Genomic DNA, 26932 nt, shown 5'->3' on the forward strand with positions numbered 1-26932 from the left:
CTGCGTGAAGTGCGATTGTTTAATTTGTTATGGGAGCAATCAGTAGACCTAGTTTGCAGAGCAACTGATAACCATTGATGGTAGTTTTTTTTCCCTCAAAGTTTATGCAGTCCAGTATTCAACACTCAATGCTTTGAGTACAGACGGCTCGAACCACGCATCATCGCAGAGTGAGTACACGCTGAGCACCAGACGTACCACTAACTCAGTGCCCCATAAATAATCGCCACGTGGCCTTATTAAGGCAAAATTCAGTTGCCAAAAGACATTCTTACCAGTGCGCTCTGCCTGAACCACACATCATCGCAGGCTCCACACAAACTGATCCTACCTTAGTACACCACAACTTATGAACCCTTTATGATAGAATCTTCTGTGCATTATTTCACATATAGTGCTCCTACCTTTGTACAGCAGAAGTCATAAACCATTTATGATTGAATATCTGTGTATGATATCATGATTACTATTCAGCAACGTACCCACTTCAACTATCTATCTGTGTACTCATTATGTTTGTAAAATGCTGCTCCTGCGCCCTACCACATTATATTGTACTGCAAACAGCGTATGCAACCATCTTACCTCTGCCAATAACAAAAACTTCGATGATATAACTTTCTCTCGCTCATTCTACAAATACGAACGTACAAAGTGGATCATTACAATACTGCAAAGAAACTGTAACGTCAATTTATAAATGTGTACTATTTCTTTTTTTAATTTTCTTTTTAGCATATTTATATAGCGCGAAGTCGACCCAAAACTATATCAACAATTTACATGACCACCGTATTTATAGTACATTTTCAGGCACGCGTTGACTACCTCATTACTCTACAATAACAGGATGTGGACGCGACTCCGAGCCTCGAACAATGATTTCCAGCACCAAGTTCGACAGTATACTTGAATGACCACATACGTATATATATTATCTGCCCTTCATGTGCCAAAAACTGCAACCTAAACCTTTCACAGCCCTGTATTACTACAGCTACAACACTCCACTGAATGTACAACAAACATTCATATTCGCAGAAATGCGTCATGTCCACCATCTTTTATGTGTGCAACTATGGATGAATATAAGGTCAATGATACCCTGTACCTTCCATGTTAGCCATATTGTGGGACTTTACAGACATAATAACGCATTTGCGTGTAAGAACCGGGTGACAGCAGCACTACAACACGGACACCCGAATCCGTTGATTTTTCATATAGCTCACGACGGAACCACGCCATTACCTTCGGAGTCATCGTTCACAGCCTCGCGCAGCACTGGCATATGTTAGTCCAGCCCACTCTGCTTACGCTTCCAGAAAAACACAACAACACTACATGGCCCAGATTTCCATTGTAGTGATTTCTTACTTCCAGGTCTAGTTGTCAGAACGGCACACACACACTCCCTCATGGCTGGTATACACCCACACCACACCCATCCAGCACATGCGTCACTACACACGTGACCCTACCAATAAAAAAGACGGGGCGCACGTTCTCTACGCCATTTTAGAGTTGTCCCAATCGCAAGCACTGTGATGGCCCATCCTAGTGGTTCAGACGCCTCATGTAGGGCCGAACCACCGAACGGGGGGCCCAGTACCATGTGCGTGGCCTCTTTGGTCACTGAGTTAGTGGTACCGCAAGGACTGAGCGGGTGAGGAACCTGCGATGAAGATAGGTGCAGGAGTTTGTCCTTAGCCATAGCGATATCAAAACTCAGCACCATATGTGAGACTTCTTGGTGGCAGAACGGGACTGCATGATGTAGAAGGTGCCCTGTCCACGAAAAGGTGAGCAGTGAGGCCTCGGTGCGCAGCGGAGGGAGTAGATGGGGTGCAGCAGACTGCGTACAAAAAGGCGACGCTGCGATTTAGGCGTACGCAGTTCTATATACCGTATATTTTTGCATTTGTATTTTTTTTTCCAAAAGCAGGGAAGTTTTTATAATCGGTCAAATGTCAGTCGCTCGTGATGATTGAAACCACGCGTATCACTGAGCACCACTTGCTTTCACAACCGGATGGAAAACATTACTATTATACTAATTGTTCAAAAATCGAAGCCTATTAAACAAGTTGGAACTGTACAAATAGTTGTATTTTGAATGCGGGAGGGAAGGTGTGTGAAAGGGCGATGTTATTCTACTCCACATTAAGATACTAACAATTACCAATCATAACATCTTTCTTTTACTATCTTTTAGATGTAGAGCTTCAGGGTGCATTATGTCCCGGCACGTGGTGAAAGACACACCGGTGACAGAAAGGTGAGCTGTGAATATTGTTTTCAGTCACTCTCTCACTTCCTCTCTCCTTTGATAAAGAAATGATGCACAATGTTATCTTCCTTTTTACCTAACAGGTTGTGTTTCACAAATTGGCGTCCCCCCCAACACCTCGAAAGCTCAACGTTCGAGGATTCTGCGATGATGCGTGGCCATCGTAACAACGTCTGAGAAGGCTGCTTCGACACGTGGTGCACCCTCTTTGAATCACGCCAATGGCACAAGGTGAGCAAAGAAGCTTGTTTCCGAAGCAACCAGAAGTCACCTGTGTGCGGAGAGAGTGGGTACTGTGCAGCAGCTTGACTGTGTAGGAATGTACAATTACCTCCGGGCAGTGAGAATGGATAGGTTGCAACAGTCTGAGTGCGCAAGAAAAGGCACTCATCTCCGGACTCTGGGAGTCAATGGGGTGCAACCGTCTGGGTACGCAGTAATGAGAACTCACCGCTATGCAGTGGGAGTGCATGGGGTATTGTACTCTGGGAGACACCACCTTGAAGTGAAAGTTGATATAATACAGTATCCTGAATAACCAAAGACATAAAGCAGAAATATACTTGTGCAGTTGTATGTACTCTGCTATTACTAGCTCTATACTATCTTTCAGATCACTAAACTTGAGGGTGCACTATCAACAGGCACGTGCTTGGACACACAACGGAGGCAAAAATGTGAGCTACAAAGATTTTCTCCAGTATTAACACTACCTCTCCTGCTCCATCTATTACTTTCTCTCTCTCACACTTTTAATGTCGTTTTATCTCTCTTTCTCGCTCTCACATTGTTTCTCTTTTAAAGTTATGGACGCTGCTGTCCACTCTGCCGATAAAAAAATCAAGGCTGAATTTAATACAGTCTGCAGTGTAGAACCAAAGCAAAATACAAGTTGTGAACTCTGTTCACCACAGTGTTTACACAAGGTAGGCAGAGCGGGCTAGATACACAATGCCTCCTTTTAAATACGTTTGAAATAAATGATATTGTCCTGCATAATGATGTGATCTCTCACCTAATTCTGTCTCATCTCTGAATCATTTTAAAGACCTGTTGGTCCATATTGTAAATCTGACACAGTAGGCACTTCCCTACAGACACCTCTTCAACGCAGGCCTATAAGAGAGGTGGAATGGATCAAGCACACTGCAGACGTGCAAATAACAAATATTGCTAGGTGTTACCTTAATTTGTGATCTTTGACCTCATTCAGTCACATCAATCTAATTTGAAACACTTTTTTCCTTTTTGTTTTGCAGGGTACCTACCCTCCATCCATTGGAGTCCATCTCACATTTTGTTTATTATATTGTTATGTTAAAGTTATGTTTCTAGTTAATTATTATATTGTTATCTTAAAGTTATGTTTCTAGTTATTTACTGTTGTTTTAATAAAAGTTAATTAAAAAAGTATATACGTCTTCTTTTTCTGACAACATTTCACTATTATTTAGTGTGATAATCATATGCTTAGAAAACATTAAACAAATAAAAATAGAAATGATGTTTATAACTAGAAGTATAATACTGAGGCTAACTCTTTACCAGCTCTTTACCAGAGTCTATGGCTGCGATTAACGATTACTGTTTGGATTACTAACATTGTGTGGTGAACTGGAAACCTGTGAGCTCACTTAAGTGTTCCATGAACTGTTATCATGGTAACAGGCAGTAAGCAGTTTGGGGGTAGGGTTGAAAGGTACTGGCTGTACAGAAACCGTTATATTTACCCACGATCCTCTACAAGACAGAGAGGAAAGAACACTGTGTAGCAGATTTACAAGCCCCTTGATCAACTTTCGCATTATTTTTCCCATGTTAAAGTGATGCAATAGTGGCGCAAGAGACTTGTAAATCTGCCCCTATGTGCATTACGAGCAAAAGAAGCACACAACTCTTCGAATTCTTTATCGATCACTATTAGACAGTGTTGCTTCACGATTTACAATGCATTTCACTAAATACTTCGTGCCTATTTAAATGGGAGACGAGATTGTCGACATTACAAAACGTAGGGGCATATTTACAAGGACGGCGTAAAAATTGTCGCCGCTTTAACGGCGGCAAACTACAACTAAAACAGTGATAATGGACTTCAAAATCCTTTATCTTACCAGAAGATTTTTTCAACATTGCTGGTTGCTATGCAAGAGTGAGAGCCGAGGCTCTCACCCTGCCATAGCAAACTTGGGGGCATATTATCAAGGACAGCGTTACCGTGAAACGTCATATCCGTTATGTGTCACAAGGTTTTTCTATTTTTGTACTGTACAAAATACCAATAAAAATACTTATAAAAAAAAAATTCTTGTGTAAACCTGGGCTTCTATTGGAATTCTCACGAATTCTCAAACGCCTATTGTTAAGCCATTATGGCTGCTTTAACGACACTTTCCTAACGCTAAAACGACGATAATTTTAATGCTGTCCTTGAAAATATGCCCCCAATATCGCAAGAAATACAGCGATAATTTATGTTCGCAAGTGAAAAGCTTAAGACTGTGGACTTAACATATCAATCCACCTCGCATATTAAACATGCTTAAGTCTACTTCAGAACAGATGTTAGGATCCGACATAAACGGCAATTAACAAGAGTTTTCCTATGGGTCCTCAAATCCAGAGCCACCTAGTAAATACAACGCTATTGTCATACCGCCCTCTTCCTTTTTATATTCTCATAGAAACACCTACCTTGCCACTGAGGACACCTACATTGCAACTCATTGGAGATACGAGGCGAGACCATAGCAAACCGGCTGCTAACATGCATTAATGCCTCTTAGCGTCACCTAGTAAATAGGGCGATATCATTTTCACAGCATTTTCGGCTTTTTTAAAAAAATTGTGGCGAAATGGCACTTGTTAATATGCCTTCAAGTTTGCTATGACACAGCGGGAACCTCGACTCCCGCCCTGCCATAGCAAACAGCAGTGTCCCAGGGGTAGACACCCCGAGACACAGCAGGAGCCGCTCCTAGGGGGGTGGTGTTCCCCAAGGCTTTCGACTGCTCCAGAATGGAGACCACACGCCCCCCCTCTCAAAATATAAAAAGCCCCAGAGGGTGGTAATCCTCGGGGCTTAGATGGACCTTTGAGCTCCCTCACCCATTTATTTTGTAGCACCGAGGAATGGCGGTCCCCGGGCTACAGGGCCCCTCTGGACCCCCATCAAATGTAATATTTTAGACCCCGGGATTTTGCCCTCCCAGGTAGCTAATTTTTAAACAAGCACAGGAGCCCCCACTTCGTTTTTATTTTTATTATGGCGGATCCATGCACCCAATGCACATTTCTCCTGTTTTTCAAAAAAAATAATTTTTGGGACCCCCTAAGTATGTTTAGATGATCAAAATATTTCGGATCCACCGAGGCCATAGATATATATGAACTTTTAATTGTAATTTTTTCAGGAACTACTGAACGGATTTACACCATTTAAGCAAAAGGCACGGGTCTGAACCAAAGACTACCACTTTGCCAAATTTGGTATAATTCCGTTCAGCAATTCGGGCTGTAGTCCCTATTGAAAATTGCAAGGGTAAAACACGTTTTGGGACCCCTCTTTTTTTTGCCCCCGCTTCAAATGCAATATTTTAGACCCCGGGATTCCTCCTTTCCATGTAGCTAATTTTGAAACAAGCACAGGAGCACGCACTTCGTTTCAATTTTTTTACGGCGGATCCATGCACCCAGCGCAGATTTCTCCTGTTTTTCAAAAAAAAAAAAAAAATTGGGGGGGGGGGCCCTAAGCAGGTCTAGAGGGTCAAAATATTTCTTACCTGCCCCCTTTATACGTTTTGAACACTTGTTCCACTAATTTCTAGATCCTCGCTTCTACCGAGGCACAAAATGGCTGCCAACACTTCCTGGTTTCAAATGTTGACAACCACTTGACAGCCAATCAGCATTCTGTTCATGATCGGGACGGTGCGCTTATAATCCATGCAAGTTGCGCGGATCAACGAGGCCATAGATATATATATACTTTTAATTATAATTTTCACAGGAGCTACTGAACAGATTTACACCATGGAACGATACCTATGGAAAATTGCATGGGGAAAACACGTTTTGGGACCCCCCTTTTTTCTCTGCCCCCGCTTCACGAATCACCCCAAGACTTTCAGGATAGCAGCGGACCGGAGCGCCCCGCCAGTTTTGAAAATGTCACGAAGATTCGTCAACCGGCGCCAAAGTGATTCTAAATAGAATGTTGCGGATTTCCTATGGAAAATAGGTCCTAACTATAACTACCTATTAGCGTCCGCCAGCAGGTAATATATATATATATATATATATATATATATATATATATATATATATATATATATATATATATATGCAAGCCAACAAACTCCGGTTGCTGCTGTTCTCTGAACTGTTTTTTAGAAATTTGTACATACGTTTTTTGACTGTATGATGTTTTATTACTTTTAGGTGATGGCACATTTTTGGTGATGGTGGGACACGCCCATTGGATCTTGACCAGCACAGCCAGACTGTTTAGTATACCCTTTTTGATGCTCATGCCCACTAGGGCGAGACTCTAACGTTCTATGTCCATGTAGACTATTTGATTTGCATGCAGCGCAGTGTTGTATTTACTTTTGAATAATGATGGCCCACTTGGGCAGTTATCTTTGACTACAAACAGTGTGACCAATACTGTTTTATATCACGTCCAATTATCACTGTGATAGCGTGCAGAAATCCATTTTATGAACTGGAAATAGGGTTTTCTTGCATACATTGGCCATTAATTGTGACTAGGTCAAAATGGAGGAACTAGTTAGTTAGTGGTTCACTGACATTCACTTCACGGTGTTTTTGAGTCCTGTGTTTATGTTTATGTAAAGTAAAGTAAAGTCCACATTTGTAAAGCGCACAATCACCCGTAAGGGTCTCTAGGCGCTGGGGGCCGTCGGGAAGATTAAGCGAGCTATTGCCCAGAGTCACATGGTGCTGGGCTAACCTGCCGCCGGAGCCGGGGATCGAACCGTGGTCCCCAGATTCCAGCGTCAGTCGCCCTGGCCGCGGCGCCACACCTCTCCCTCTCCCCGATATGTCTATCACTAATATTTAAATGTGTATACTGCTAGGCTTCTTTAGCGTGATCAAGCCGAAAGGTGAAACGCGTTGCGGTGCAGTTCTACATTTTGAATAAATTACCTGCAATCCTTGCAAGGTGTCCGTGTTGTTTCTTCCGGAGCTGGGGAGAGCTGGATTTGATAGTATACAGGGCTGCCGGTGCCCTGCTCACGGACCGCCCTGATTGTCGGCTTCTTTCGGAACCGGAGTTTGTTGGCTTGCATTTAACTGGAAGAAGAAGCTGACCACGCATTGCCCGTGTCATCGGTATCCGAGGAAGCGGAACTTTCCTTTGCTCCTTGACGGGACCGCTGGATGGTAAACAGCTAACCGGCGGGCTTACCGATTAGACTCTGGTACTAATAGCCGCTACTGGATCCGGCTGACGTGACTCCTGGGTTTCCTGACACTGCGGTATTCTCGCCCCCGGCGAAGGAACGCGGTGTGCGTTGTACTCGAGAGTCCGTTTCACTGGAGCACAGTTCGGCTGGGCATTTGCGCGAAGGGAGCCACTGTTGCATTCTGGACTACGTAGTCCAGTTGGTGGTGTTGCACGGAATTGGCAGGAAACTTAATTGAATATGGCTGCAGCTTGGAAGCAAAGAGGAAAACGGCAGCAGACAAACTGTTCTTTGCACAACAATCGGTTATAAACCTTGATAATACAGCTGGGGATAATGCTAACAGAAACATTTCCGAAGAAATCAAAATACAGGAATTATTCATGAAACTTGAAAAACTTTACCGCAAGGAACTGGCCAAATGGTGGGAAGCGGAGTCCCTACAGCGGTATATAGAGGCAGCACGAGTACCACGCGGGCTTAGAATTTTTACAATTCCTACATATGAGGACCCTGACCCCGAGATGTTGGAGGACTGGTCCAAAAATTCTAATGCATGCTCGATGGTGATGATGCAAATCCTCGTGAAATTTGCCCTGAAAGATCGGAAGAAGCTGCTTGCGGCAATTGAAGAAGTAAGCCTAGAATTGGAAAAGTTAACTACCAAAGAAGCGATAGATGGCTTTATGGTAACTTTGACCAAGCGCTTGGAGATCTTAGAGGCTGAAATTACTGCCAAAAAACAAAGAAAGTTCATGAGGGACTATAAGGACTATGAATCTGGACGCACGCTTACCTTTCACAAAAAGTATGATCACCTTTTTGAAAAAAATGGAGGGGGGCTGAAGAAATCCGCTGTGAGTGACGTAAGCATCACCATCTCTGAGAGTGATGTTTCGGATGGAAATATCTCAGACAGCTCATCTAAGGCCACACCTGCTACAATTAAACAGACGAAGATGCCGAATTTTTTAGACCAATTCCAGGCGATATATCAGGGAAGGACAGAACAACATTCACAGCAACAAAGTCTAAACTTCCAGAGGGGAGGTGGAAGAGGAGGCAGAGGCAAAAGCAGAGGAACAAACAAGCCAAAACAAGACGTAAGAAAAGATGCAACCCCAGTGGGAATGGTAACAAGGGGCAAGAAGGCTCAAGTATGACGGTGATGAACTTGTCGAAACGGATACTTACGGTGGAAGAGACTGAGCTACTTGGACTAGGTTTGTCTTTTTGCCCTACCTCCAATTTTAACTTTCCTCAAACTCGTATTGATTTGTTTTATTTCTCTCGCAAACTAAAACTAAAAAAATGGTTTGATACCAAACACCACTCTGGTAATGACAACGTGCGTGACTTTGAAACATATAGCAATCTCAATAGAGATGATGTTGATCTGTTAAATGTAATGACATCACAGGGAGATGTAAATAGTGATGATGTTGACCTGCTGCAATACAATCTGAGCGGTGATAAGAATCCCTGTAGTGGTTTCAAACCAAAATCGATTTTTCTCCCATTGGTGGAGTGTGATGCTATTGATGTCTTCGAGAGGGGTGTACTTAAGGATCTTAAGAGAATGCGATATTGTAGAACACCTGGGTTTGACAAAAACTTAACGCTAGGACAGTGGCAAGCCTTGGATAGATTGAAAGATGATACCTCAATTGTGATTCGGCCCTCTGATAAGGGAGGTAATGTTGTGGTTCTTGATAAGGATGCATATTTAAAGGAAGGGCTTAGACAACTATCAGATACCACCTGCTATGAGATATCTGATATGTCTCAAGTGACTGAATCTAATAAAATTTATGGTGAAATGCTTAGTGATTGGCAAGCGCGTGGTCTCATAGAATGGGAGGAGTACAATTATTTGAAATGCCTATATCCTCGCATTCCCGTTCTATATTTGTTGCCGAAAGTCCACAAAGACCCCACTAATCCACCAGGGAGACCCATTGTGTCATCTATTGGGTCTCTTGTTGAAATGACATCTAGATTCATTGATCATTATTTAAGACCTTATGTTGTCAGCCTGCCCTCATACCTTAAAGACACCACCCACTTTCTTACAATCATTGAAGGTATCCATTGGGAACCTAATTACATCATGGTCACGCTGGATGTGTGCAGTTTGTACACATCCATAAGACATGACTTTGGATTAAAAGCTGTGGAATACTATCTGAGGCGACGTTCTATCGCTTTCCTCTCCCACTCCAAAATGATTCTTCACATGATGGAATTTTGCCTGCGAAACAATTTTTTTCTTTTTGATGTGGTTGTGTATCATCAGTCACAGGGCACAGCGATGGGCACCTGCTTTGCCCCCAGCTACGCCAATTTGGCGATGGGCTGGTGGGAGGAGCGGGTGGCCGCCCACTTGGAAAATCATGATCGCTGTGTCCTGTGGCTGAGGTACATAGATGACATTTTTTTAATTTGGGATGGGGATATGGAATCAGCACGTGCCTTTGTGGAGTGTCTGAATGACAACGATCACAATCTCAAATTCACTGAACACATGAGCAAAACCAGAATTGAATTTCTGGATGTATTAGTGGAAATCGTTGACAGTACCATGCAGACAAAATTGTTCCGCAAGAGCACGGCGGGCAACAGTATCCTGAATGCTGCCAGTTCACATCCTAGACAGCTAATATACAGTATCCCCTACGGCGAATTGTTACGGGCAAGACGTAATTGTAGCTCTGAGGAAAACTACCAGTCCGAAAAACAGACCATGATTGGTCGGTTTTTGGAACGGGGATACAGTCCAAAAAATATCCAGGAAGCATGTGCGAAGGTTGACACCATGCAAAGAACTAAACTACTTCATCCTGAAGTTGAGGCCACTGAGAAGAACACCCTACGGTTTATTACCAAATACTCGGGCAGAGCCTCACAAGTTCGTAAAATACTGCACAAGCATTGGCATGTGTTGCTGACTGACACACACTTGGAGAAACACCTAAGTGTCAAACCTCAGATAACTTTTCAAAAAAGCAATTCTCTACGAGACGAGCTAAGTCCAAACATGATAACTGGCAAGCTTAGAAAAGACAGACCTGTATCTATAGGTTTCACCAGGTGCAGGAAGTGTAAGGCCTGCGGTAACAGCTCTGATTGTAAAATTCTATCCATTGCAGGCACTGAGAAAAAGCTAACGATCAAAAAGAAATTGAACTGCAACACCATGTATTGTGTGTATGCACTGTTGTGTCCATGCAACAGAGCATACATAGGAAGCACTATCAAATGTGCCAAACATCGTGTGATGGAACACATGAGAGCTATAAGACACAACAACAGACAGTATCCGGTTGCACGCCATTTCTTCGAACATCATTTTCAGAATGAAAAATTACTGAGAATGGTTGTTATCGATGAAATTCCTATTAACATTCGTGGTGGCAACCGTAGACTGGCACTTCGTAAACTGGAGTCCAAATACATCATTGATATGGAAACGATGATGCCACAGGGTTTGAACTCGAGTGAAGAACTGTCAATTCATTTGCACTAAGAACGGCACTGATAGTAACTTCCCATTGCCCTCCTAGATCAGCCCAAACTGTAATATATGTATATAGTGTCAACAATCAGTATCACTGGCCAGTGCTACTCCAGGTAAAATTGATCTGTCCTTAGAGTGATTATCCACACAAGTGTGTTACATTTAATATCATTGGAGTGTGCTCTTTTCAGTTGCTGCTGTTCTCTGAACTGTTTTTTAGAAATTTGTACATATGTTTTTTGACTGTATAATGTTTTATTACTTTTAGGTGATGGCACATTTTTGGTGATGGTGGGACACGCCCATTGGATCTTGACCAGCACAGCCAGACTGTTTAGTATACCCTTTTTGATGCTCATGCCCACTAGGGCGAGACTCTAACGTTCTATGTCCATGTAGACTATTTGATTTGCATGCAGCGCAGTGTTGTATTTACTTTTGAATAATGATGGCCCACTTGGGCAGTTATCTTTGACTACAAACAGTGTGACCAATACTGTTTTATATCACGTCCAATTATCACTGTGATAGCGTGCAGAAATCCATTTTATGAACTGGAAATAGGGTTTTCTTGCATACATTGGCCATTAATTGTGACTAGGTCAAAATGGCGGAACTAGTTAGTAAGTGGTTCACTGACATTCACTTCACGGTGTTTTTGAGTCCTGTGTTTATGTTTATGTCTATCACTAATATTTAAATGTGTATACTGCTAGGCTTCTTTAGCGTGATCAAGCCGAAAGGTGAAACGCGTTGTGGTGCAGTTCTACATTTTGAATAAATTACCTGCAATCCTTGCAAGGTGTCCGTGTTGTTTCTTCCGGAGCTGGGGAGAGCTGGATTTGATAATATATATATATATATATATATATATATATATGACCACAAACAACCAACTCCCCTAGAGTGATCTATGGAAGGAGACACGGACTCGGGGCAGTAAAAGTATGGCTTCTGTTTTAATAGATCAGATCAGCCTCAATCACAAAATAGAAAAGGAGATATATATATCCTCTCTCCTGTTGGTTCCAGTTAGTGGATTGCGCTCTTTTTTACTGAGTGGTGCATATCTCCTCCGGCCGAACCACGCCAGTGTCACATTTCTAAGCAGTATCAAAGACACTATAAACGGGCGCACTCCCAGGAATTCAGCTTTACAAACTTTTTATTTCATTTACAGCACAAACGTTACCCAGCGCGTTTCGGTCTCCACTCAGACCTTGATCACAATCTGGCACTGCTTTGGAAAACTTCTCATTACATAGATGTCTTCCTAATGGAATATGTCACATCACTCTCCTCATATCTAAAAGATACAACGGCCTTCTTGAAAAAGGTACAAGACATGAAGTGGAATGAACATCAAACCATGGTCACTATAGATGTGATATCTTTGTACACATCAATCTTTCACACGGACGGATTAGCAGCGGTCAGACAATTCCTGAAGACAAGATCTTTAAGCTTCTTGGAGGATTCAGAAATGATTATAGAAATGTTGAACGATTGTCTGACACAATGTCTTCCTCTTCAATGGAGAAACATTTCTCCAAAAACAAGGCAGAGCGATGGGAACATCTCTCGCCTCTAAATAGGCAAATTTACTGATGGCAGTATGAGAAACTGATATATTGAAAAGCAGATACATTAAAACCTGGATGAGGTTTATAGATGACCTTTTCGTGATATGGGAAGGGGAGTCATCAGATCTTGAAACCTTTATCCAGACACTGGACAATAACAACTATAATTTGTCTTTCACATCTACATGCAGCAAATTTCAGGTAATATTCTTAGATGTGGAAGTATTTGTCAAAGATCAGAGAATATGCACAAGGATGCATAGGAAACCAACCGCCAGCAACAGCGTTTTCCATGCCAACAGCGGGCATCCACAACATCTGAAGTGGAGCATAACTTATGGAGAAATGCTTTTTGCCAAAAGGAATTGTTCTGAAACAACAGACATCGAGCAGAATCTTGATGAAATGAGTGTAGGATTCCTGGAGAGGGGCTATTCGCCCAGAGTAATTAAAAGTGCTAAAGCCAAGGTAACATTCAAAACGAGATCATATTACTGAAGTCAACGAGGACCAGGAAGAAAATGATGTAACACGTATAATCATGGACTTCAATGTGGAAAACAAGATCTTTAGAACTATCATAAAGAAGCATTGGAGTATTCTAATGCTCGATGATTCATTGGGGAGGAAATTGCCAGCAACACCTAAAATCACATACAGGAATACAGCCTGGATTCCTGTATGTGATTCCTTCATCCTGTTCTCATCTGAAAACATTTCAGCCATCCAAGTCAATAGTGGGAATGAACATACATGTTCCTCAATGACCGGAGCCTCTGTCACCATCGGAGGAAATCTCGGGTCATCTTCAATGTAACTGCGTGCCAAGAACTCAAGCGCCGCTGCAAAAACATTCCAACGTCCCATTATTCCATGTGTCGCTGCTAAGGCCATAATCCCGCCACCAGAACAGAGAACAGAGCACGTCATGAACCAGTAAGGGGCTCATCAGCTGGCCATAATCCGCGTTGGGAGACACCGTACTGCAGAGACACAAATCCAGGGCCCAGTCGAAATCACAGCTCAGGCAATGGAAGACAGGTTGAACGCATGTGAAAAAGGAGAATTGAAACGATAATCCATAAGCTGCACTCAACGTTGCAAGAGGCAGCGCTCCATAGTAACTAATCATTCGGTTGCGAAGCAGCAACAGCCGGGACATATTATCGTCTGCTGCAGGATGTGCATCCATATTTATGTAAACAAATTAATAAAAGCACACCGGCAACTAATGCGAGTATTAACCACAAACCACCAAAGATGCTGGAAAAAATCGATTGAAAAAATCCAGAAAAGACACCAAATATACTTTCTATAGAAGTCACAAGGCGAATGCTTCTAACTTTAAAAAAGTAAGGTAACCCGTAGTCAAGGACACTTTAAAGATACTCTAAATTAACTCCCCACAATTCAAGAGCATGTCTGTATTTAATAAATCATGCACTTCTGTGCGGGTGTTTGCAACATGAAGGACAAATGTTTCTGTACCAGATATAAGAGCGACCTCTTTTTGAGACAATAGCGCTCTTATACGACTCATTTGGTTGACTCTGCTTTCAAGGTCGAAATCGACAGCCAGATGGAAACATCCAGCTTCCCATGCTGAGGAGTTAACACAACTTTTTTTTAATCAAACCACACGCTCAGTTACCGTAATCATGTAAGCAATGCCTGCTAACATTGCACAACAATCTCCATTATTTCAAAGTAAATAACTCCCGTTTCCAGTAAAGTGAACGTTGTTATGATAGCAGGTGTCGGACTACCTTTCAAAACTCAGTCCAAATTAGGCGCATCTTGTATACAAGAGCCATGTAATTGTATGTTCTACAAATTAAGGAGTGATCTGGTACTATTGTGCAATCCTCGCCATTCACATAGACTTATTTTCCCTCCCTCAGACACCTATATGTAAATGGTATTAACCAAGTTTCATGCAGATAAGCGCTCCCTAAACATCCATATCTGACTATAGCATAGTATTTCATGCAAACCTCAAACATAACCAGGTTAAAAAATAACGTTATGATACTGTGGATAAGCCACACACCTGAATTGGATCTCCAATGAGTCAGCACTTCTAACCATTCTCATAGCGCGCCCTGTGCTCTGATTTGACAGTGAGAGAGTGATCGCAGCATAGTTTGTACTGCTAATCATTCTCAGCATACGCTACGAATACCCTTTGACGTTACACGTCGCATCAAAGCTTCCGTGTGACGTCATGTACGGCGCCCCGTACAAAAAAGACGCGAATGTTTTTAATTGTTTAAAAACATATATTCATGTATATAATGAATATACTAACCAAAGACTTAATCTAGGATAATTATGGAATAATTTTTTTTTAAGTTTTAAAAATCCTATATTACTTTTATATTGTATGAGTGCAGCTGCATGCCCCTCCGCCTGGTACCCTAGACTCCACCACGCCCAGACTGGGTTCATAAGCATGCGTGATCATCACCACAAAACCATTAGCACGCATATCGCTTTTCCACACATGCTTTTACAACTAGTATGCATTTACCACACACGATAAATGCATAATCTTAATAATGTTTTTTTGTTGACCAACACGTGTTGTAATGCCTGTGCCTTACGTCCTTCAAATTAGTTTCTAGCTATATGTGTGACCAAGTCTGATAAGATCGGAGACCAAGGACAAACACTGTGGTATCTGTGGCACGAAATCTCATCGATCACAGAGAAAATATGCACAAGGTAAAATGAAAGTAACAGGTATAATAAAAATAACGGTGAAAAACTACTAAAATGGCGGTTGGACAGAGTATGTAAACAACCTTTGCGCCTTGACACTACATTTCAAATAAATATACATACAATATGTTTATTAATATATTACAAAAGTATAGCACCGGATGACACACATGACCCGGGAAAAGAAAGCGGCAAATTTAATACCTAAAATCAGGAGAGATTTGCTTGGCGAACTAGAAGAAAAAGAAAAAAAAGTGCACTTGCAAACAAGGCTGTGCATGCATAGAGAGTACAACTGATGCAGGACAAAAAAACTGAAAGTTTTACATACTGTCATAGAAATATAGCTCTAAAAATTGCCCCCGTAATTTCCCCCCCCCGGGACCTAATAAACAAAACGGACTTCTAGTTTTTTTTCACCTTTTCCACCGCGTACAAGAACTGAGTACCCTGCCATTTTTTCTTTTATTTAAAATAAAAATTGAGCCTAAAGATCCATATACCACCCCCTGACCAAGACTATAGGGTCAGAATGTTTCTACCCTGCCCCCTTTCCTTATTTCTCAACTTTGTTTTACTGTTTTCTTGTAACTCGCTCTCGCGACAAACAAGATGGCTGCCAACATTTCCTGTTTTGGAGTATTGACAGCCAATCATGATGCAGCTCCTGCTTGTAATTGTACGTGTTTCCATACGCGTACGCCGCGATTTTCCTTTAAAAAAATAAAAATTAAAAATAGAGCCTAAACATCCATGTACGACCCCCTGAGCAAGCCTAGAGGGTCAGAATATTTGTAGCCTACCCCCTTCCCTTATTTCTCAACTTTGCTTTACTGTTTTCTTGTGACTCGGTTCTAGCGAGGCCCAAGATGGCCGCCAACACTTCCTGGTTTTGAGTGTTGACAGACAGTTCACAGCCAATCAGCATGCAGCTTGCGCTCGTAATTGAACAGATTTCCATACGCGTGCTGAACTCTGTCTCTAGATATCGCTATGATTGCAATTTTCTCAGAAACTACTGAACGGATTTACACCATTTAACAAAAAGCACAATCTGCGAACAGAACTCTACCTCTCTGCCAAATTACGTGTAATTCCGTTCAGCCGTTCGGGCTGTAGCCCTGGCTAAAGGTCCCTATGGAAAATTGCATGGGGAAAACACGTTTTGGGACCCCCCTTTGTTCTCGCCCCCCACTTGACGAATCACCCCCAAACTTTCAGGGAAGGAGCAGAACCGAGCAGGCCATTTTCTTGGAGAAATTCACGAAGATTCGTCCACCGGCGCCAAAGTTATTCCAAATAGAATGTTGTGGATTCCTATGGAAAGTAGGTCCTAACTATAACTACCTACTGGCGACCGCCAGTAGGTAATATATATATATATATATATATATATATATATATATATATATATATATATATATATATATATATAACTTAGAAAGACCTCCAGGCACAGGAGCCCCAGACCCTTCAGGGTGGCCTCACAACAATGGTCCCGGAGAGACCCATCTTTATGATATTACATCACGGAGAAAACGTGAGGCACCAATACCGGAGTGAAGGCATTTATTGCAGGTACAAGAGCGCGATGGAACTCCGTCTCCTTACGCGTTTCGGCGACCATTCGCCTTGATCACAGGTTGGAGTCAATAATCAGCATAGTGCAATTCTGCGCGCCTTATTTAGTGCAAAATCACGTGACAGTTTGTTGTACATATATAAGTGTGTGTGTGTGAACTTCCCACCAAGGCTGCCGAACACGCGATGGTTGCATCCATGATGCGGGGGTAGGACCCGCCAGTTACACAACTACTTTAAAAACGGTTGGAGCACTAACAGGGTAAAAATAATCAGCTATAATGGGCGCAGACGCGTTTCACTTCATGCTTTTTACAGTGCTTTAAACAAATATCGGATATACACTGCGCTGAATTCATTTAAATTGTCCAGCTTTGTAATTGGTTGATCTCTGGACAATCAGAGGGCAGCAGTCACTTCCGGCATGGTGATGACATGTTGGCGTCCTCAATATTACAAGTCATTAGTACACTTCGATGTCCAAATAATTTTCATTTTTGATATTTTCCATTGGATGCCGGCTCTCATTGCTCACACCAGTCCTCATTGATGGTAAGTTCCTGTGTGTATTGAACCCCTCATCTGCCGCTGGATCAAATACAATCCCTCTGCGGGCGTCAGCCAAATGGCTGGCGTCCCTGGATTTGGATAATCCATGACCCCCATTGATCAACGGGGTTTGTCAGCAGCGGTTCAGGCAGGCCAAAATGAACAACCATATCAGGGCTCAATGAACTGTCTGAAGTAAGCAATCTGCAATAATAAATCCCGTTTCAAACATATGAGCCCACTACATGAAGTATGTCTGTGACCGTTTTTCTGCGCCGTCCATGCAGGGCAGCCCCCCCCTTTCAAGCGCACCGCCTTTCCATCTTACATGAGATGGTACAGCACTACGAATTCCAGCATTCATAGCTTTCAGCCACGCCCAGTCAATATGGCTGCTCATCGCGTCTAAACTACCTGAACCGGCCCGTGTCATTTGCACGCCAGACGCCGGAGGGATGGTTGTGGAGGAGAACGCTCGTTGAACGAGTAAGTACATGCCCCAGAGCACGCTACCTTGATGGTGCGCTCGCGCCTAACCGCGCAGTATTCCAATGATCCGGGGCACGGGTGTGCGCGCCACTGCACCCTATTAAAATATTTTCCCCTGCATTCTTTCAATAGCGCCCAGGAAAATACCGCTGGACCGATCGGCCAGACTGCCCCACTTCGAGGTGCCTCGCCTGAAAAGACAGGTATGTCCCTTTGCCGACCAGCTGTATTTTGTTTCATCAGCACAGCGTTATGCAGACATAGATTTACACGCGGTTCCACTTGACTTGTTGCAGATATTGTGCACTACGCGGCCACTCCCATTCGAAATAAATGCCACGACTGCCACATTAAACCAGGTAGGAATTCCAGCCTTGGCTGCGCATGATGCCAACGGTTCTCTGTAGTGACAGGCCAGTCTCTGATAGATATACCTGTTTTCCTTGCAGATAATGTGTGCTCTGTGAGGCTGCTGCCCATCTCCATTCTGACTATGAAAACTACATCCAGGTAGTTATACATACCGGTTTCTGAGTCTCTGAGGCTATCATAATGTGTTGGCTACCAAGAATCCATTATGATTATTTACAGCTACGGCTTTATCCAGTCCGTGTCCTGAGGAGAACCCTCAATCGTTTTGTGGTTCGAAACGCGTTGACCCCGAGCCAGGGATAAAGAAGAAGGGTGACACTAGGGATTCAAATAAAACCACGCTTCCCGTCCCCAGTTGTGCAACCATAAAAATATCTAATTACTGGCTCAGTAAGACAGGCAGGCAGTTTCTATGAAATGTGTTGTCCGCCTGTCTTCTGTTATATAATCTGAAGGACTGGTGCCTATCGTAAAAAAATTTATCTAGGCATCGCACTTATTTAATTTACTTATTGCTATGTAATTACCTTATCGCTATGTATTTTCTGGTGTGTTTGAAATTTTTGTATTGATGATGTACATATTGACCACTTGTATATATTGCGCACATTGTTCTCTGAATGTATTCTTTATTGTTTGATGACTGTCTTTTTTCATGACATACAAAAAAGAAATGTAAAAATCAAAAATTCAATAAGATAAAAATCAGAAATAAAATACTGACCGCTGAGTACTCTTATGCTGGGCGTGATAAAATAAAAAACAAGTAAAACCTGACTAGCTATCTTTCTGTTTGGAAAATGAATACATGCAACAGGGTAGGTATTTTACTGTATATATTAGTGTATGGTACCTGTTATATTTACACCATGCCATGCACCTAACAACTTTATTCCTGCTAACTCTCTCTAAACTTCTCAAAAATAGCGGACAGCATGTTACACATTATTCCTGCTTAAGATATGTATTCATTTGTGATTTTTATAGGTCTCTGTTAAGAGAACCACATAAAAGACCGATGTTTCCGAAGCGAATAAAATGTGTCACATTTGCTATTGCATGCCCACATAAATACTAGGATCTTTTCATTTTTACACATTCACGGTTGCATTGTAAAACATCAATAACAAAAACACTGTCGTAAATATTACGGTCTAAATATTATTTACATATTATCGTTCTATTGAGTGTAGATTTTGTATTATTTACTTCATTGATATTTAAAACATAATATTTCTATCAGCTGATCTTTATACCACGATATTCTGATAATAAATACCCAACTTTTATAAATCTTACATCACTAAACGAATTCCATATTTGATCAAAGCCAGGGTTTGAAAATAATTTGTATGTCATTAGTGTCCGACTTTGGTAATGCTTAAAAGGTACAACTTCTTTCGTTATGCTGACTTACCTACAATAAGGTCTGGACACAGATGGTATCAAATAGCAAAACCCTCCATTTAAGCAAAATGATAGATGTCTGTCTCCACAGGGTTCTCCATGGTCTAAAGCAAAAAATACAAGAAAGAAAAAAAGATTTCCCATAATATAAAAACTATAAAAAAAGAATCACTTTGATATATAAAATGCAAATCAAAGTTTCAATTTCCACAGGCCTATTGCGAAAATATTTTGAGTATGGAGCAACTGGAAGTTGCCTATAAATTATACAGACACTATTCAATGATACCAGAAGGCAAGGATATTGTTTCTTTACTCCTACAAAATGACTCACATCTTCTTAGCGCCATTCCTCAGTCAGAATTGCTCACTCAATATTAACTTAATGTTAAAAGATTTATTTTTAAATCCAGAATCTTTGCTGACGCATTTTAAGCTTGTTTCCAGGTATGCAAAATGTCTTCATTAATGTCTGCTTGGACTGAGTTCCTTTGGGTGGTAATGCCATCCCCATTGTTTCTCATCTACCTGGAAAGACCGAGTTTTAACTCTATACCATAGGAAAATAAAAGTGGATAAAAGAGCTGCCATTTTTTTAAAAAATCAGCTATTGCTCCATAACTCTAGTAAAAAAACAATATAGTGCCCCCTCATTTGTGCTGGACTAGTTCTAAATATTCTCCAACTAGGAAACAGAACTTTAATAACAGATATACTTTGTGGGAAGAATGCACAGGGCCAGTAGCTCTTTTAATACATTTGTCCTCAAAATAAACAGATTTATAAATATTCGTTTTTTTTATACGCTGATGCACTCCCTCTTTTTGTACTGTATCTGAAAATTTGAGTTTAACAATCCTGGCACAATGAAGACACTTAAAGTCTGTTAGCCAGAAGGGCTTACGAACATCTAGCTTGGATTTTTTTTCATTTTTTTAACAAATCTTTTAATTTTTTTCCATAATAAGACTTGCATATAAAAAGCTATTCGTGTATTGTTTATAGGGGTGCAACAAATAGCCACCCTCACCCCCATTTTCTCATACACGATGTCTGCACTCCTAACAGTCCCTCTGAAAAGGTAATCGTGTGTATGTAATTGAGAGCAGTGCTAGCCAAAGGATGGCGGGATGACGCAGGGGTGGAAGGTAGGACGGGAGGAAAAGGATAGGAGAAAGGGTAGTATTCGCCATCCCTGCAACAAGTAGACAACCTCGCCTGAGGGGTGGCCAAAGAGTTGCAGGGTCCTAAGTCTTTGCAGTGTGAGACTACTGAATTCAAGATTTGACATGTTGTCTATGAGGGGTTGTTTTACACAAATGGGGCCTCTCCCAGTATAGTGACCAAGGTGCTCAAGTGTTAAATTGTGAGTGTGGGCATAAGAAATTTGCTTGACTTTGGCAACCGCTCATAGACTATATAACCACACTATCCCCAGGAAAGTCCTGGGGGAGGGAACCAGAGGCGTGGGGCGCTAGGAGCAGGCCGCCTCCAACAACAAATGTTTAACACAAATGGGGCCGCTCCCTTTATAGTGACCACGGTGCTCAAGTGTTAAATTGTGAGTGTGGGCATCTCACAAAAAGTGAAGGACTGGTCTCACACACCACCAGGTGTCATGCATCAACATTGGCCAGTCCACGCTCTCTAGAAACTCGGTTTGGTATAGGGCGGGCATACACCTGACGATTAGGATGCACTTCTAAACTAAGTGGGGGCCCGTGAGAGAGTGAGTTAGATTAAAAACCATTATAGTTACCAAATTTAAGTTGCCCACACTCAGAATTTAACACTTGAGCACTGTGGTCTATACTGGGAGCGGCCCTATTTGTGTTAAACATTTGATGTTGGAGGCTGCCTGCTCCTAGCCCCCGTGCCTCTGGCTCATCCTCCAGGACTTTCCCGGGGAAAGTGTGGTTATATAGTCTATGAGGGGTTGCCAAAGTCAAGTGAATTTCTTATCCGTGTTGGCTTAGCTGTGAGTGATATGTTCCATGGCTAGGATCTGCCATATCCAGTGAAACCATAGGTAGGAGAGAGGTGAAGATGGCTTGGCCAACCCTGTTATGGCGTGTAAGGGTATAGTTCACGCCCGTCATTTCTGTCTATCGCCTCCCCATGAGCACAGCAGCAGGGGTAGGTGGGATAGGGTAGTCCAGGGTGGCCCTGATATGATTCATGAATCAGGATCTCCTACTAAAATGACTAGATGTACGCACAGTCCCACTACACGGATTTGAATGCAACCACCAGTTGGTTACATCGCCAGCAGAGGTTGAAGTCATGGGGTAAATATGCTAGGGTGAGGTACCATCGAATATCACTTGATGTGCATATTACTACTGAGGGATACTTTGGAGGGATTTTGCTACGGCTGCACATAGCATAACATAGCAGGACCAAATCATTTGTCCATCTCGTTTATTAGGTGTGAAGGGATCGGGGTTTAGAGTCCTGTATAAAGAATTAGATTTTGGAGATCAATCCATAAGTGCTCTCAAATGACTTTACCAATTTTCTAAATGTTTAATGGCCACCACAGTTTTAGGGAGATGTAGTACCCAGTGCCAGAGCTGATAGTAATGGAGCTGTGTAACTCTAGTTTGCATTATTCAAATGACTTAATGTCATGACCCTGGAACAGGTTGCCCACATTCCTGCAGTCTCCCTTCTCCCACTCCAAAAAGGCCTATACAGCAGGCGTAAATTCCAGGTTTCTAGCTAAGGGCGTATTGGGGGTTAGGAAGGTTGTTAGTCCCTTTCTGAGCCCTATCTGATACCAAATATCTAAAACTATCCTGGTCGGGTGGCAATGTAAGAGCTTTTGGGGCATGCAGACCTCAGTAGCCATGCTAGGTCCAAAAGCAGGTGGCAAATCGCTGCACTGCCAATATATATATATAATTATTATTTTTTTAATGTTATTAATCATTATACGACATATGCAAAGCAATTTCAATTCCACAATTGTTCCTGCACATTTCTTGTGATCCGTATAAACATTGGGCATCATCATGCCATGATCTACAAAGCAAAACATAACAAACTGACATGTAAATGTAGTTGAGCTTATATAGCGCACAGCTACCCGCAGTGGGTTTCCCGGCGCTTGCTTGGGGAACCCGTCCTGATATTCCCCTGTGCGATAGCAGGGTATCCACAAGGTGAAAGTCAGGCATCCCGCCGCGAGGGGCCGTTGTGGAGATTAAGTAAGCTATTGCCCAGAGTCGCAGAGTGTGAACCCGTGAGTCGAGGAGGCACCGGGGCGAGAATTATCAAGTCCGTGGAATTTTTTTTTTTAGCCCAAGACCCGCCGAGGCGGGGAATTGAACCCTGGTCCAGGACCGATCTCAGCTTCCGGGTCTGCTGCCTCTAACCCCTGAGCCACACTTCTGGTGCATCACCCTCCCAAACATGTCTGAAAACATATAAACAATATATTCTAATATCCAATCCTTCAACCCACACCAGTTGGAACTATACTGTCTGGAATATGTCTAGGGGCAACAGACTCCAAGGTTAGCAAATATGTCTTGAACAGATTCCAGATATCGCTTGGCCTGGTGGGAGCAATGTGGCATATAATTCGCAATTTGTGTTGCAATATCAAAGACTTGCAAGCCATGCGTCTTTTGTAGGAAGCTGTTTACTACCCCATCTGAGAGTTATCCCGCGCTTAGCCGAAAGCAATGCTAGTGCAATAAACCTGCGTAGCTTCTTGGGCATATTATAGACATATCCCAGGAGCGCGACCTCCAAGGAGGGGTCTATTGTCAACAGGGTCATCCGAGATATCATGTCGAATATGACTACCCAGAACTCCGCAATCCTAGGGCAAGTCCATGTCAAATGGGGAAAATCAGCATAAGGGCTACCACACTTCGACAGTTATGAGGCCGGGATGGGTCGATAGTGTGTAGCGTGGCCAGCATCATATACTCTCTCCATGGGTATTTAAAATGTATCTACTTGTGCCTACTGTTAAGGGAAACTTCCCTAATCTGCGAACAACAGGATGCCCACTGGTCATCAAGGATAGGATGTCCCAAATCATGCTCCTATGTCTCTCGCATCTTAGTATCATGGCTTGGGATCAAAGTCATGGTGGCTTTGTATAACCTAGAAATCAGTTGGGTCCCGTCTGAGTTTGTTATCAAAAGGGATAGAGGCTCGAAGGACTGTGGTTCCAATAGATATTCCAATATCTTGGCACGCAGAGCCCTGCGCATCCTGCTGAAAATAAACTGGTCCATAAAGGACAGTCGGGTTCATCGCTCCCCCCCCAACATTATCGAATACCTGTCCATCTGGGATTAAGTCACAGAACTTTGTCATAGAGTGGGATTTAAGTACACGAACAACTAATTTCTCGTCTGTAATAGGGAGTGTGGCTCACTGGTTGAGGAGTGTGGCTCACTGGTTAGAGGCGGCAGACCCGTAAGCAGAGAACGGCCCGGGACCAGGGTTCGATTCCCGACGCGGCAGGGTCGTGGACCAGGGTCAGCGGACTCGATAATTCTCACCTCGGTGCCTACTCTAGTCAGAGACCACACGCGGCAACTCTGGGCATCAGCTTGCCTCATCTTCACAACGGCCCCCCCCAGATCGCCGGGGATGCTTGGCCGCACCTTAGAGATACCCATCTGGGACCATCTCTCAGGGTGAGCCAGGACGGGTTCCCCAGCGGTCGAAGCGTGGAGATACTCCTCCGGGAGTCGATTCCTAGCGCTATATAAACCCGCAATTAAATTAAATTAAATTAAATTAGATTGTGAGCTACGGGAATTTCAGAAGAATACAGTGATCCGCTTCCAGCGACTCGCTATAGTTTGCACCACGCCGAGCTCGTGGTGGACACAGTCTGAATATCTTTAGGGTCACGAGGAAACCCCTCAGGTAAAATGGCAGGCAGTGGAGTTGGGAGCACCAGGTCTGATTCAGGCTTGTTGTAGGGAATGCTCGCATCTGAATGATACCATAAATGGCCAAAACTACTCTGTGCTACTAAGTAATATATTCTACAAACCGGGGCCCCCAGCCCTCCCCTTTCATATGGTAAAGTCATCTAATCCTAGGCCGTTTGCCGCCCTATGCGAGCCTGATAAGATGTGATCTAAGGGTCCTAAAAAAACTGTCAGGGAGTGGAATAGGAATATTTTGAAACATGTATAGAAACTTTGGGAAAACAATCATTTTCATAAATGCAATTCTGCCAGACATGGAGAGTGGGAGGCCTATCCACCGTTCTAACTGCTCCTCAAGCTTGTGTATAGCCAAACCGTAGTTCAGCCTCACCATCTGGTCCGCCTCTATGAATCTGGATACCCAAATACCTGACTGAGTCATGACACCATTTCAACGGGAACTCAAACTCCCATTCAACGGTGCCCATCGCCAAGGGGAATAATTCGGACTTGCTCCAGTTTATGCCCAGTCCCGAATATCCACTAAATCGAAGAATATCTCTAATCAGTAGATCCAAATTGTCCTGTGGTTGTCGGACATACAACACATGTCGTCCGCATACAGAGAGACCAGGACTGGGCCTGTGTTGAACTGAATACCTCTGTGAAGGTGTTTCTTCTGAAAGTGGTGAACCAAAGGGTCTAGAGCCAGAATGAAAAGTAAAGGAGATAGAGGGCAGCCTTGCCTAGTACCACGTGTTAGATTTAACGGGGTGGACAGAGTACCATTCAGGCGGAGTCTAGCCGTGGGAGAGGCATAGAGTAATGACATAAGGTCTATAAAACCTTTGGGGATGCCTAACTTCCTCATCATGTCCCATATAAAGGTCCTTTCTAAGGAATCAAATGCCTTTTCTGAATCGAGTAGAACCGCTGAAGCTGGGACCTCCGGTGCAATTCTGTGAAGCATTGCAAACAACGTACGCAAATTGAGCGCCGTGGATCTGTGGGGGACAAAGCCAGAATGCACCGGGGATATAATGTGATCCAAGAGCAGCTCTAGTCGCAAGGCAATCATTTTAGCAAGGATTTTATAGCCCAAGTTCAAAAGTGATAGCGGTCTATAAGAGCCACAGCTCAATGGGTCCTTGCCAGGCTTGGGCAGCAAGACGATTACTGCCTCGCGAAGCGTGGGAGGCAGCATTTTATTTTCCAGGGCTTCGTTATAAACCTCGAGAATTTACGGGGCGAGAATGTCTTTATAATGTTTATAAAATATGCCTGTAAAGCCATCCAGACCTGGCACTGTGGTACCATTTAAGGCATCTTTGGCGCTGGCAATTTCTTCCTTAGAAAATGGCTCTGCTAAAAACGTTTGCATATAATCCTCTAACCAAGCCATGGCGATCTCATTTAAGTATGTCCTATAGTCTTCATCATCACGCCCAGTTTGTGTCGTGTGTAAAGCTGTGTAGTATTGATGGAATGCTCCCAAAATCTCAGCTGTGAATCTGCCCATCATTAGAGCGGATCGATGCAACGTAAGCTTTTCCCGTGCAAGGCCTCAACAGTTGTGCCAGTGTGCGACCCAGTCTGTCCCTTACAACATATCGCCTGGTGGTGGCATACTTCCCCAAAAAATGTATTTCACTGTCAGCGGCCTCCCTGAACTCGTTCAGTAACAGCAAGCGGCTGGCTTGCTTAGTAGGGTCTGGATTCTTGAGTTGTTCTTCGTCCAAGACCTTTAGACGGTCCCCCATACGAGCAATTGTTCTTCGCAATGATTTAAGTATTCCAGCATGCTTAGCAATGCATTCCCCCCTTATATACGCCTTAAATGCCTCCCATAGCGTCTCCCAAGTACTGACAGAGCCTACAATGAGGTTAGAGTAGGTCAATATTGACTCCCGAATTTCCGTTGAGAAAACCGAATCGTGTAGAGCCTGTCCCGGAAACCTCCACTGCCTTTCGTTACCCTCAGGTCTAGGTAGTCGAGTATGCATAATGACCGGTGGATGGTCGGAGTAAGTTCGAGGCACATGAGTCATGGACCGAAACCAGGGGGCCATTGTATGTGACACAAGCCA

The 26932-nt window shown here is 43.0% G+C and overlaps 1 protein-coding gene across 2 annotated transcripts in view; it reads right to left on the bottom strand.

The window, feature by feature from the left end:
* NRG4 (neuregulin 4) overlaps positions 1-26932 on the bottom strand; it is a 252899-nt gene that overhangs the window by 173330 nt on the left and 52637 nt on the right. For both annotated transcript variants that reach the window (XM_078684633.1, XM_078684634.1), the window contains exon 3: positions 19952-20045. In XM_078684633.1, coding sequence (XP_078540759.1) covers positions 19952-20045 — 94 coding nt within the window. The remainder of the gene's footprint in view (positions 1-19951; positions 20046-26932) is intronic.

The sequence above is a fragment of the Lissotriton helveticus genome, chromosome 3_2, assembly GCF_964261635.1.
Source record: "Lissotriton helveticus chromosome 3_2, aLisHel1.1, whole genome shotgun sequence".
NCBI classification, from domain to species: Eukaryota; Metazoa; Chordata; class Amphibia; order Caudata; family Salamandridae; genus Lissotriton; species Lissotriton helveticus.